The 15,324-nt window shown below is 36.8% G+C and overlaps 1 protein-coding gene across 1 annotated transcript in view; it reads left to right on the top strand.

The window, feature by feature from the left end:
• Positions 1-15,324, top strand: part of MAN1A1 (mannosidase alpha class 1A member 1) — a 150,027-nt gene that overhangs the window by 83,783 nt on the left and 50,920 nt on the right. The window contains exon 6 of the mRNA XM_090279800.1: positions 2,313-2,407. Within this exon, the coding sequence (XP_090135926.1) occupies positions 2,313-2,407 (95 nt within the window). The remainder of the gene's footprint in view (positions 1-2,312; positions 2,408-15,324) is intronic.

Below are 15,324 nucleotides of genomic sequence, written 5' to 3'. Positions count from 1 at the left end.
TTTATAAAAGTGTGGAAAAGGTTAATAAGGGAGTGGGAAAGGCTAATAAGGGACTGGGAATGGTTTATAAGTGTGTGGGAAGGGTTTATAAAGCCTTAAAATATATGTAAATACTAAAATAAATGTAAGATTCCTACTTTGCGGATTTTCACCTATTGTGGGGGGTCTAGAACATAATACCTGTGGTAAGTGACAGAATACTATAATTAACAGTTTAAAAAGTTTAGTTGAAACTAAAAATTCAAGAGACGGCTGAGCAATAATTCCATAATCCCTAAAAGGAGAAGAAAACTTGGAATTTTCTAGGTTAAAGTCAGAGAAAGGGAGGGGGAAGAATATACCTTTTGGCCTTTTTTTTCTTTTTTTCTTCCTCTCAATCCATACACTGGTAGTTGTTGAAACAGGAAATTGTCCACTTTTAAGAGAGTTATAATAATTTGTGGGATAAAACATGGTACCTCTATTTTTTCAGCTCTTTCTATATACTACAAATGCCTGAACTCCAGGAATATTAGTTTATCAAAATAGAATGTAAATCAGATTTTTACAATAAAGCACACTACTTTCTTAACTTTCATTACTGAATAAGAGTAAGATTCCAAAAGAATAGGGTTTCTGAAGTAGCATCAACATTGGTATTACTGGATTATCTTCAGTGTGGGACCCCAAGTACCCTGATCTGTCTGTGGGGAGACACAGGTCTTAGAGCAGGAGTCATGGACTGGACCCCTTTCCTCTGGAGAAGTCACGCACAACTGCTTTGACAATGCTTCAATGAATGCTTTCCCATTGGCTGGCAGAGGACTTTGCTGTATTCTCCGTTCTTTTCATGGCTTCCCCAGCTTTTATCACATCTCCCTTGTTTGAGGAAGCGTCAAGAGGAAAATGTTAGGTCCAGCTCCCATGCTCAGGTACACAATGTGGCAGGGAGAAGGGACAAGGCTCCTGCCTGCTGCCACAGCTGTAGCTGCCAGAACTGTGGCAGTCCTTCCTTCAATGAGTAAATTAACTCAGTGCTTTTCTTTGGACTGAAACTGTGGATGAAAGTCAACTAATTAATCTTCCTAAAGCATGGTTTTCCTCAAGTGAATTGGCTGCTCAAAAATTTTCAATACTTCTCCAGTTTAACAGAATACCTTTATGACCCTCGACGATTTAGGCCAGTGCTGTCTGGTTATGCCAGCCCTTACTCAGCAGTATTCCCCTTTCTTGGTCAGGTAAGCTGGCCTCTTGCGTTTCTTGTGCAGGTGCCAGTTGCCTCCACCTGTGTTTAGACTGATGCCTTCGGGGATGCCCCCTGCATTTCCCACTGCCCCCTCCTGTCTCGAGCATCATTAGCCCCCGGTAGGTGCTGCACACAACCCCTAGCCCAAGTACTGTCCCCACCACACAGCCTTACTGAACTGCTGTGACCTTCTGGGCCATTTTATCTCCAGCTCTTGCTTGATCTGTGTTCTAGGCATTGATGTGCATATATTATCTTCTCTGCTAAATTCTGGGCAGAATTGCTACCTAATATAACTTTGTATCTTTCAAATCACCTACACTTAACACCAGAGGAAGTTAAAATTGTAAATGGCTAAGAGGACATATCGATTCCTTATGTAATAAAGTCTTTTTACAACTTCTTTCTTTTCTTTTTTTTGTGGTTGTTCATTTTATTATTTTATTAAATTTATTGGGGTGATATTGGTTGATAAAATTATATAGGTTTCAAGTGTACATTTCTGTGATACACCATCTGTATATTGCATTGGGTGCCTACCACCTAAAGTCAAATCATCTTCTGTCACTGTATATTTGGTCCATTTTCCCTTTTACTGCCCCCAAAACCCCTTCCCTCTGGTCTCCTTTCACTGTGCACTAGTAAATAACTGAAGAGAAAATAGAACCAGATCTCCTGATTTTCAGTCCAAGACTTATCTGCCAACAACAGTGATTTTCCCTTGGCTTGTACATTGGAATCACCTGACATTGCCCATGATGCTTTAAAATATTCTGATCTGGAAGCCCCACACCATAGAAATCAGGGTCTTAGGAGTGCAACCCAGATGTCAGTATTATTTAAAATTCCCTATGTGATTCTAATGTGCAAACAGAATTGGAATAAATACCACAGAGCACCATGGCCCTTGGAGCATCCTGCTTTCCTAGGTAATTCCATTAATTTGGGAATTCTTTTAATTTAAGAAACTTAATTTTTTTATATACATAGAACATTTTAAAGTAGAAAAGTGCTAAATGTGAGATGGTAGTATAGTACATTTTGTTTTGCTTACAACCGTAGCTTACTTAACTGTTTAACTTTTCAGATATTTCGAAAGAAAGCAGTGGAACTTGGGGTAAAATTGCTACCTGCATTTCATACACCCTCTGGAATACCTTGGGCATTGCTGAATATAAAAAGGTAAACCTCTTCATTTTTGACAAAATATTTTAAGTTAAAACAGACACTGGATGGATAATTACTTGTGTGATGTCAGTCACTTACATCATAGGGAGTCTTGGCATTTGTCCTGGTGTTGAAAGTTATTAATTTTGCAGAGTTCCATGGCCTTAACTGGGTTCCTGTCACAGGAAAGCATGGCCCCAACAGAGTCATCCAAGCCAGACATCATTTGAGAGGTTTTCACTATGATGGTGTCATTGCATCAGTGAAATGGTCTCCATAAATTCCAAGAGCATCCCATTACCTTGAACATTATCATGAAAGCATTTCAGGGGTAGAACATGCCACTAATCAGATCTCCCATGCAGTGAGACGGGGCATCCCTGAGGCTGCCCCATCCACAGTTACAAGAGGGAGGGGGAATGCTCCAATGACCAGTCCAACCAACTTCCTTGTCCCATTTGGGTGGAGAACCCTGGCTGACAAGTCCATGGGAATGTGGCCCCAAGAAACACCTGGGCTGAAGACTTTCTGGTATCCTCCCAGGGAAGTTTGAATTTTCAGGATAACTTGAGCATGCTGTTAATAAACAGCTTTATCTTAAGCTTCCTTCTTTACTCTTTCTTCCCCATAAGTAATTAATTGTATATGTGCCTCTTGGCATGTGTCAGAACTGCACTCCTTCATATGTCTAAATAATATTCCATTATATGTATATATCCCCCTGGCTGGTTTGGCTCAGTGGATTGAGCGTCGGCCTGCGAGCTAAGTGTCGCTGGTTCGATCTTCCAGTCAGGGCACATCAGAGAAGGAAAACTCTGACTCCAAAAAACCTCCGCTGCCTTGCGGCATACCTCTTCAGGGGAAAGGCTAAGGGAGTAAACCCCGACAGAAAATCCGGAGCCGGAGTCCCTAAGGCGGTTTGACGTTGTAGTCAACACCGGCAACTCCTGCAGCGCACCTGAAGCCAAGCTGTATTGACTCCGTCTTTCCCTTGGATCCTTCAGCTGCGAAGAGAGGGGGAGTCTGCTGCATGGGCAACAGCAGACCCTCCATATCACCCTGGCCAGGCTCTGTAGCTTCAGCTTCACTGGAGAGGACACTCCAGCGTCATCGCAAGATGTCGATTCAACACGGGAGGAGACAGATACCGTGTCACTCCCGAGTCGGACTGCACAGCCATTCTCGGCGATGCAGATAGACTCTTAAGAAGCTACACCATCGTCTCTCGAGATGGACGGCTGCCGACGATGTGCCTCTTGGTGATGATGATAATGATGATAGCTATTTATAAAATCAAAATATGAAGCTTTGCTGTAGACACTTTATACATATTACCACGTTTAATCCTCATAGCAATCCAAAAATGTCAATACCGTTATCTCCATTTTAATAATAAGGAACTTGAGTCACAGATTAAGTCATTTGCCTGACATCATACCGTATATAAATGATAGAGCTAGAATATGTGCTCTGATGTTTATAACACATTGATGCATAGGCATAAATTAAACAGCTTTCTTGTTTTATAAATGTCAAGAAGATGTACAAGTGGTTTGGCAGGATTATCAGTTAAATGTCATGCATTGCTTTGATTTGTATGTTATATATGTATACCTTGAATCATCTTGTACCTGTCTGTAATTGTGGGGGGGAGGGGCGGAAGGGGTTGGTCAGAGCAGGGGCTGTGGGGCTGAGGCAGTGAGGTGGGGAGAGTCCACACAATTGGTCCGTGTTAATCAAGGTAGTTTTCTATTTTATAACATGGTATCTCAGGATCTGCTTTTCCTGTTAAGAGCCCTAAGGCTTTCTCTGTGATCTTGAGAGCCCTAACATGCGCTGCTGCAGGGTCTTACAGCGGGAGTGGGCGTGAGCTTAGCTTAGAGGCAGCATGGCATTTGAGTTTGTTTGTTTGTTTGTTGACTCATGTAGACCATTTTTTATCACCTTCCCCATCCTCAGACTTTGTATTTATAGACAGTATTCTGACCTAGAAACTTCTGTTACCTGAAGTAAGATCTGGTTACAAAAACACCATGTACATTTAACATAATTTTTCCCTACCTATACTCTGAGAAAAATGATATGGGCAGAATAGTACACCGAGCTAATTGATTATCAAGAGACCTGGTTCTAGGTATTTTATAGGTAGTGTAGGTTTTGTCTTTAGAGCAATTATTTCAACTCTCCAGGCTTATTTGTAAACTAGAAGGTAGGCTACTTTAATCTGTTTTGTGAAAGTTTTCAAGTCCACCAGCCACTTTGAAATTATGCTGAAACATGACCCTCTCCTCATTAACTGCATATTCCTGAGTACACATATTTTTAGTTTCCAAAAATTAATAATGCCATAGGAGCCCTCCTATGACCTAAAGACCCCAGGTTTAAAACAGTGGAATGCATGATCACTCTAACCATCTAAGATTCCATGGAACTAGCTCTTATTGCTTCCTGGAAAGCAATGAAATTATGTAAAGACCTACTAAAACTAATAGACATGTGGGCCTACATCTTTGCAAAAATTCAGTCAATTATGATATGGTGCTAATATCATTTAATTAGTTCAGGCCTCTCTTGAAATAAGGAAAAGAAATTGGATTATTTTAAAGCATACTTTACTTAGTGTTTATTTTTAACAGCCAAGAGGCTTTTTCCTTAGTTAAATCTGTCCTTAGAGTACAATGGAGATATTTTTTGGTACATAAAGGAATACTTCTAAAAACTATCAAATACTGAATCCTCTTTTATTTTTCATTCTGTGGCTCTTGAAAATTCATTAACTGGGACATTCAGGTTTTTTCTTAATGCCTTATTTTGCATTTACAGTATTTTACATAGATGTTATTGTATAATTTCTAAGGTTATAGGAAAATTGTATATGGTGAAAAATAATGTGCCATTTCATTTATATATTCTCTGATGTTTTCAAGTTAAACTAGAGGAAGTTAAGCGACTATATGACAGCTGATGGCAAAACTTTTAATTTCCTCTAGGGGAAGAAAACAACATCTCATATTTATCTTCAACGATTACAATTCAGGATATACTGTTAATGTCAACCTGGATATACATGCTGTTTCATGTATTTTCACAGGTTGGGCCAGGGGATAAGGGACAGCTGGAGCTTCTTCTCTAGTGTTTTGAAGGCTGTCACCAGTAGAAGTTTCAAAGAAGAGAGGAAAAAAATATGTCTGGCACAATCATATTTTCTTAATTATCTTCTCACAATAAGAGTGTCTGTAGAAGGAGTGCCCAAAGAAGAAAAAGTGCTTGAAGATGCTTTTTAAAACAGCTATGTATTCACTGTTGACTGGCTTTGAAACTCTTGGCAATAATTAGGATCAGAGAGGCACAGAATATGCCATCTATAATATAGTTCTGCTCTTCCCTCTGAATTTTGAAACAGTTAAGGATGCTACTCTTTGCCAACACCCTAACAAAAATGTGAACTTTTTGGTATTATCTGTTCACATCTTTCTAGCCTTCAGGTTATTACCTAAAGATAATTGGTTTCTGTTCCTTTTCTTGTCCCTGCTCTGATGAAGGTTTTATGCTAGGTCCTAGGGAAATTGTTCTCTTCTTTTTACTTTATTTAAAAAGAAAACAGACATGGGCTTTCCCTCGGGGTATTTACAGCCTGCTTGGTAAAGCACTATATATATATATATTTTTTATGTTATTCACTCACTCATGTAATTGACAAATGTAAGATAGTCTATGCCAAGAAGAGATAATAAGAAGGTACTGTACTGAATTTAAAGCAAGGAGTACTTTGAACTGGGGAAGTTTACGCATTTGGAGCCAAAACACCAATAAGCCAAATTGGATTTCAGTATCTGTGCAAACGGAGAATAGCAGAGGACCTAAATAATTTACTCATATTATACATTAGGAACTGTCCCAAAAATACGTTCAGAAAAAAAGTATTTTATACTTATCTCTTTTGCTATATCTGTAATAAATTCTTAATTCAAACGCTGCTGTATTAAGTTGTAAATTAATCGTAATTGTGATTTAATAGCAAGTGGTAATTTGAACAAACACCTAAGAAGTGTACGTAGTACCTGATTAGGCTAACACGTTTTCTTCTCCAGTACAACAGTGAGAATGTAAAGTAAAGTGCATAACGTACTTTCATAACACCTCTACTAAAAGAAAATCATTGCCTTTTTAACAGATTAGATTTTGATAGAACTCAATTTCTCTAATGTGAAAATGTCAAAATTTGATGTCTGATCTTGTTATTACTATTAGCAAGAAGCCAAGTGCATTTTTTCTTCCAATCCAAAGAAAAAAAATTACCTCTGTGGTTTGTCAAATCAAGTATTTCATCATTTCCATATATATGTATAATTCAAACCTAGATAGAGTAAACCCACTAGATTTGAGTTTTCTAAAGTGTGTTCTTAATTTTCAATAATATAGGTACTATTCTCATTATTCATTTCTATCATAGGGCATACCTTCTGGGCATTCCTAATAATTATTCTGTCTTTCTTGATAAATGAGTTAGTTTTAGCTATGTACTATTTTATCACTTGTTTTCTCTTTGTGGATTTTTTTGAACTGACATTTTCCTGGTGGTTATATTAGGTTAGCAGAACTGTCCACAGTGTGTGCTTTTATTACACACACCAAGGAATATTCTGGGAGATGACCGATCTTCATTCTAACTCTTATTAGTAAAGCAATGAATGAGACACAACTCTCTCACCTGTTTTTATTTCCTGCTATATAAAATTTTATTCACTGACTATTCTGATTATCCAGTGCAAACTCATGCTATATCATTATTTACAGTGCAGTTTGTATTATTATAATTAAATTGCAAATTGTTTTACTTTAACTGAAATAGGGCCTTAATTAAGACTACTACATAGCTTAATGTTTTCTAATAGTGAAAGATTATCTTGTGTGAAGTATGTAGTATACATATCATAAGAAAAGGTGGTAGCACCTGTATTAGGTTTCTTAATACTTCAGTGTTGTAAAATGCTCAAATATTGAATTATAGTTGGTTAGTTTTAATGGACACAAATTCTGAAAGACAGTCTAATTAGTTTAAATATTTAAAAATATTTTCCATGTATCTCCTTGTGTTTTTACTTGACAGTCGAAATATGCATTTCTCAGTCATTAAATTTGCTAACCATTTTTTAAAGTATCTGATTTCAGATTTGAAAGAAGTGTATTATGTTTTAGAATTACAGAATATGGTTCTGTACCTTAACATCATAAGGATAATGTAAAAAATAGCAAGGAACAAATTTTCTGAATGTGAGCAGATCAAAGTTATGTAGAATATTTGCCAATATTCTAACAGACAAAATAGCCCTTAGTTACCCTACAAAGTGTTTGCAGCAGTGATACACCCCGAGCAGAAAACCAGGGCTGCATCTCACAGTTTTATCCTTTATTCCATGTGTTACAGATCTGTTACATTCAAAGCTCTACAAGCTAGAAAAGTAAAAAAGAAGTTACAGTCTTACCGAGTATTTTAAACTAAGCTGTTTGATTTTTTAAATTTTTTCTGACTGGATGTTTTACGTTGGGTTTCCCTCTTTTATCTATTTTAATTTATTCAGCCACTTAAACTCTTCTGGAAACAGTAATAACCATACTTTAAGGTTTTTAATATTGACATGCATGGTTATTAATATTAGACATTAGAATATTATAACCCTAGTTAAAACTGCTATTTATTAACATTGTCAATGTAGCTCTTGGCCTTGGATAATTCACGTAAATGAGTTTGTTTTCTTATAAGTAAAACTAAAGTAACAACTTTAGTAGTACCTAACCTGGTGATCTCAAGGTTTTTGTAGAAACCTAATGAGTAAATATGTAGAAGATTAATCATTGCTAAGTCCTATGAAGTAAATGAAATTGGAATTATTAATTTATGATCTTGTTCTAAATTATAAAATTTTCATTATAAAATATTTTATATGATAAAATAACATGGCTAAAACTAACTTGGTTCTGATGCCTTTTTGTGGTAATCTTCAGTTTTTAAGCCACTCAATGCTTCTAATCCATTCTCAAGCCAAAGTCCCATTTTCTTAGGTTAGGAAAGAAGATGAAGTTTGTAGAAACAGCTGGAAATATGGAGAGAATGTCTCCATGTAGTCCATGTGGGATAGCTGTGGCTTCATGTTTAAACATTTATTATTCTTAAAATTATTTTGAAATTAATCTATAAGGTAAAAACAATTTCCTCTCTAAAATTATATTTATTGTTGAATTACCCCCTCTAGAAATAAGAACTATTTAACCATAATATTTAAGAAGAGTATAAGACAATAAAATGTAAGGGTTTTTTTTCCCAAGTCCCGCATGCTAGCTAGGACTTAATATGGAAAGGGATATGTATCTTTGCTATAAACATTTCACATTCTATTTCCTACTTCCTGGGCTGTGCTACTTCCATCAAGGGTCTGACTGCTGTGGTCACTTACTTTCTGTCAGTGATGCTCTGCTTTCCCAGTGTTTTAGATAACTGGGCATTTTTTAAAAACATCATTGCTGCCTTCTTACCCCCAATCTGTTTCAATTGGTTTAGAGTAAGGTCCTGGCATTTTTATAAGCCTTCTCGGGGAGGGCATTCTAATATTCAGCTCGGTTGAGAATCACTGCTTTATGTCTAGTATTTATGTCCTGAGGATATCTTCCTATCTCCTCTCACTTAACTTTAAAAACTTTTCCCTGCCCATCAACTGTCAACTTACTGAAATACAGAAAATTATAAAATTGGTTGAAAATGCCCAGCTTTAGTAGAACTGTGGGTCTCAAACTATAGACTATATGAAAATTGCCTGGGGGGCTTATTAAAACACATATTGCTGGACCCCACCCATGGAGATTTGGATGCCTGGGGTTTGAGGCAGGGCTCCAGATGGGTGCTTCACACCGGATCCCAGCCGACAGGAGAGGCTAAGGGTGCTGGTCCAAGGCCTACACTTTGAGAACTGTAATAATACAAGAAATGACTGAGCCAGCCATCAGAGCTGTTTGGATTCTTAAATCGCACACCTGCTTAGGGAGGCAGCCAACTCCAAACGTGGATGGAAAGGGGGAGGGTTGTTGTTTGTATCAGTCACTCACTCTTTTTCCCAACATTTTCACTTAAATCTGAGCAGTACATTGCGTCTTCTAGAAATAAGCTAATTCCAGCTACTGATTACCCAAAAAGAGTGTACAATATCCTTTGCTTCCTTACCTTTATTATTATTCTTGTTTCATCCGGTAAGACTAGAAAGCACACTTGGTGCCATTTTAACATAGCAGGAGGGAAAAAGGCATTTTTAATTAAGGACTTTAGGATAACTGTTTAAAAGGAGAGCCATTTTGATAAAGCCGTTCTTGTGGCTGCAGGCAAAGTGACTTTCTTATAAGTAGCTGGTGACCTGTCCCTGTACCTGAGGGCATTAAAGGACCAAAGAAAAGCAGCAGCCCCTATCCTCCCACCCAAAGAGAAGGGAACTTCAGCTTCTCCTGGATCATTTAATTCTCTCGCCAAGCTTCAGATCACAGCGTCCATGCCAGGAATGCAGTAGCTTGACCAAACTAAAGACATTTATTTATTGCAAGTGGACAAGAAGGCTGGTGGCACTTAATTTAAATGGGACTTGTGTACAGGCCTCCTCTATTGAGACTTAAGGGACAAACAATTCTGAGCAGGGGATACTTGGCTGTTTCTTCATCATGCATGGTGAGGCAGTAGGAATTTGAAGGGCCTAAGGGTGCCTGAACTGTTCCCTTTCTTCCCATTCATTCAGTCATAATTGAAGTCAATGACCAGGTAAATGGGGCTGTCAGTATCTGCTTTTAATCCCTGGATGAAGGAGCACACGTACTTGTCTTTGAACACAGGCTCCAAAAGTCCTCATTATGTCTCCATTCCACCCTTCCCTCTTTCTCCCCAAATCCCATCAGCCACAGACCACTTCCCCTGTGCTGCTGGTGGGGCAGTGGCAGAAAATGGACATGCAAATGGAGTAAACCAGCTGACCTTTTACTCAGCCATATGTTAGATCCTGAAAAAAAGGTTTTTTTCTATACTTCCATAAGGTCCTGCATTTTAAGGCTAAATTGCAGCATATGAGTAATCAAAGTGCAGAAATTTATCAAAGGTAATGTGTAGCCAATTTAGAGACAATCTATCCCAAGAGGATTGCTTGTAGCCCTTAAAAATGACTTGAGGTATGTGGGAAGTCTGATAAGGGGCCTTTCCTCACTTCAGTCTTTGGTCGATAGAGAGCCTTGGTATAAAAACCCACGGACCTGGATTGTTAACTGTGGCCACTGCTTTCCCCACAACGTCCCCAGGAAAATGTTGCTTGAGGACAATTATAGTTATTTGAATGCTGCAAACTCAAAGTGGCTTTCATCTCAAGTGTTTCGAAAGCACATAACTAGTGTTTTACAGATTCAGCTTTGTTCACACTCTTCCCACAATTGGTGGCAAATCAGCCTTGGCGATTTGGAATGTATTATGTGTACAGAACTTAGGTTAGGGACAAGTCAGAACACAAAATTCTTACAGTGCCTTTCCAGGTCAGCAGTGGAATAATCTTTTCAAGGAACTTGCTTACCTAGGTTTTTAATGAAACAACAGTTCGTTTTCCTGTGATTATTCTCAAGGCCAGGCTCATGTTGTTAGTGTGACAAACCTTTGAAATATCTAATTAATAAAGTTTAATTTAAAGATTTATGACATTGTTTGAATAGGTATTTGAAAATCAGCTTAGTGTCAAGACACTTTCTCAGCCCTTACAATTGTTACTCATTGTAAATATTAAACTAACAGCATTGAATGTTTGAGTGGGAATTGGAAGGTCAATATAAAATATTTATACCACAACTAATAATTTTTAAAGGCCTCACAGCCTCAGTGGGTACATGAACCCACTCCATGTTTCCTTTATGCAGCAGTGGCTGTAATTGACCTGTTTTGAAAAATAGGATGAACAATAATTGATTATAGTTTCTTTTATTTACTGGAAAAGTGATGGAGCAATAGTAAGAATTAATTGTAATTATTAATCTGAAAATTAATGTGCAGCTGGGCATGGGTACAGTAGTATAATTAGGTGATTTAGTAATCATGACAAATTATCTTCATCTGTAAGGTGGAGAGTTGCTAGCTTTTCTTTATTTGACTTTTAGTAGTAGACTCAGTTTCAGGAAGATGATGTGAATACTCACATTGCCCTTTTATCCTGAAAATGTCAATTAAGAGTTTAGCATTATTAATTAAATCTCACTTTCCCCCTTTGTCATGTCATGCTATAGTTTTCATGGAACATTTATACAAAACAGTGATTACTGGTAATTGACCTGCATATGTTGAATAATTGTAAGATGCTACTGAGAGTTTAATGTACCTTGTAAATTGAGAGGCTTCCAATTAAGTCGAGTTCTTAAGATAATCACTTTCAAAACCAATCAAGTAATAGGACATTAGTAAAGCTCTTATTGACTTAATTGTGACAAATTAATAAACAGACCCAGTGCAATTACTGTAATGGCTTTATCAGTGAGCAGTTTTCCAAAATTTACGCATAAATCTATGCTACCCCCTCGGAGTACAATAAAAGTTACAGAAGTCATCTTAAGATGAATATCATTGTTAATAGTTATATGTGAGTACATTGTGCAAATAGCTTGAATTTTTTGTGTGTGTTTCTTTCTTTTGAAATGTGATTACATTCCTTCAAAGGTTATTGCAGCTACTTGCTAAGCCCTTAAACCACATGATCTTATGAAATCTTCTATATGCACTGGACAAAACTACGTATTACATATTCTTGTGTTTTCTCATCTCTCCTTTTCTGTGCTTGTCCGTTGGGATGATGCCCGTTCTCCTCCAAGAGCTAAGGAATGTCGTGTCCCAAAGAACTATCAGCATAGTGCCTTTTTATACCTAGCTGACACTCTGCAAATAGACTTTGGAAAACAAATGAATTATGAATTACATATTTACCATATGGTTTTAATATCTGACAGTGCTAATTCCTGTAACTTTACTAATTGTGTTTAAGAAAATGGCAGCAAAAAGAATAGGAATGTAAGTCCTGCATTGACTACTTTAAGAATAGTGTGGCAAATTTATATAATTTTCAAAATACACCTATGTGTTTAAAATCCCGCGTTTTACTAAATATAATAGCTCTATTAAAAATAATGTAATCAGCCCTGGCTTCTGTGGCTCAGTGGATTGAGTGCTGGCCTGCGAACCAAAGGGTTGCTGGTTCGTATTCCCAGTCAGGGCACGTGCCTGGGTGCAAGAGAGGCAAACATACATGGATGTTTCTCTCCCTCTCTTTCTCCTTCCTTCCCCTCTAAATAAATAAATAAAAATAATGTGTTCATATGTTTTTCCTAAGACTTGGTTTTCTCATTTTTTAAAGTTGAATTAATAGTATCAATTTTACATGACAAAACCTAGAAATTCAAGAAATAGGGGGTCCTTTATACCTAGAAAAGTAGATCACTGTGGAATTTCAAGATCCTGAAATCATGGTAGGCATCCACACAATCTGCTTAAGTTAGACCTTAACAAGGAAGAATGAACTTTCAAGTGAAAAGAGAGAGAGAGAGAGAGTGTGTGTGTGTGTGTTTGTGTGTGTCTGAGTGTGTGTGTGTGTGTGTGTGTGATATGTATACACAATCTGTAATTCTAGCACGCCTTTCATGTGTTCAGTTTATAACACATAGTCTTCCTCAAACAAGGGTAACGTAGAGTCCTCATTGTAATTGTCATCATCTGGGACAACAAAGGGAAGAACACAATGAAACTGCCCAGCTGAAGAGGGGTTATTTTTAAATTATTGGAATACCCTAAAATAAGGACTGCAAATAGAACTCAAATTGTGACAATTTTATTAATTATGAGGTATTTAAAGTTATAGTCCTTGAATTCAATAGGAAAATTAATTTAACACTGTATAAATGCAGCACTTACAGACATTTATTCACATGCAGTTACTGTAGCTGCATAATGGAATTTGCACCCTACAGTTATATCAGGACCATAAGAATAAGCCTTTGGATTGTAAACTTTTTTGCTCTTTTACCAGTGAAATTTTTTTGAACACTTACTCCAGAATATATACTCTCATTTACAAATTTTATATATATATATCTATATATATACATATATAGATATATATATGTACCACTGTTTTAATGTCATGTTCATTTTAAACCACTCAAAAAAATAAAATTGTAAATGGATAAGATATAGATGAGGAAATAAAATATTTTATTAAGAGAAGACGAATTATATTTTTAGTGAGAACAATGTGATTCATTATTTTTTAAATTTCAGTTTAATGCTTGTGATATAATGAGTGATTCAAAATTCTAGTTATGTGTTATTTCAAAATTTGGTTTTAACTCTGTCCAAGTGGAAAAGATGGAAATTTCCTGTATATTGATGAGAGAAATGTTGTATTGACTGACCTTCTTAAAACATAATGTTTGTTTTAAATTCCATTCTTTTATTACCCAAATGATATTTCTGTAATTCTGCTAGAAAAGGTAAATCTTTCCTGATAATATCATTGGTCTTGCACTTACAGAAAACTCTTCCTTTGAAAGATTTTAAAGCAGAATACAAAATTTCATTCTCAACTTTGAGACAAATATGAGTTTTAAAGGTAAACCACTTTCACAGATATTTTCATAAACATCCCATTTCAAATGATTTTCCTTAGAGTTTCTTTAAAATTCAGATTTTTAAATTCATGTTAAACTGTCACCTTTATCTTCAAGTGATAGACTAAGTGTGTTTTCTTCCTACTTCTTTAGTTTTCCTTCTTTTTAAATTACCTGTTAGGTAGCATACTCCTGACAACCACTTGTCCCAGAAAACATCAGCAAATAGAGACACATTTTTTTTTTAATCCTCACCTGAGGATATGTTTATTGATTTTAGAGAGGGAGGAAGGAAGAGAGAGAGAGAGAGAGAGAGAGAGAGAGAGAAACATCTATGTGAGAGAGAAACATCGACCAGTTGCCTCCCATACATGCCCTGACCAGGGATCAAACCCACAACCTAGGTATGTGCCCGGACAGGAATCGAACCCACAACCTTTTGGTGTATGGGACCATGTTCTAACCAACTGAACCACCTGGCCAGGGCAGAGACACATTCTTCTTGTAAAATGTCAGCCCTTGATTAAATACTTTGCCTCAAGACAATCAGGAAGTCCCTTTCAATACGAAATATTTTCATTATCACTCTCCATCTCTTTACAAAGTATTGTAATTAACCTCTATATGGGTCTTGGATTTTAAAATTAACCACATCAATGACATTCTATTCCTCATAAACCCCAATATAGTCGGCCCTTTATTTCTGTGGGTTCCTCATTCGTGGATTTGACCAACTCAGAGCAAAAATATTCACAAAATAAAATGTTCTGTTGTTTCTGACATGTGCTATGTAGTTAGACCTACAGTGGTTGCTAATGTACTGAACATGTATACACTTTTTTTTTCTTGTCATTATTCCCTAGACAATTCAGTGTAACAAGTATTTATATAGCATTTACACTGCATTAGGTATTATAAGTAATCTAGAGATGATATGAAGTACATGGGAGAATGTGTAGCAGTTATATGCAAATTCTGCCTCATTTGATAGAAGGGATTTGAGCATCTCTGGGTTTTGGTATTCAAGAGGGGGTCCTGGAACCAACCCCCACAGATCTTGAGAGGTGACTGCATCAGAAGGCTCTAAAAGCTGTGCAGCCAGTGAAGGTCCCACTGCTGACCTCTCATTGTGTTGTCACCTCTACAAGAACCTCTGGGCATCTTTTATATGAAACTTTTCACATACGCACCAGGGAAGGGAGCAGTTTATATCTGAATATTTAATTTAATAAAGCTTTTTTCTTACATTTAGATTAAAAAAAAATTTAGAAATA

Source organism: Furipterus horrens, unplaced genomic scaffold (assembly GCF_987537825.1).
Source record: "Furipterus horrens unplaced genomic scaffold, mFurHor1.1.pri manual_scaffold_6, whole genome shotgun sequence".
Lineage (NCBI taxonomy): Eukaryota > Metazoa > Chordata > Mammalia > Chiroptera > Furipteridae > Furipterus > Furipterus horrens.
Note: the sequence above shows the minus strand (reverse complement) of the source record. Positions and strands in the feature narration are given on the sequence as shown.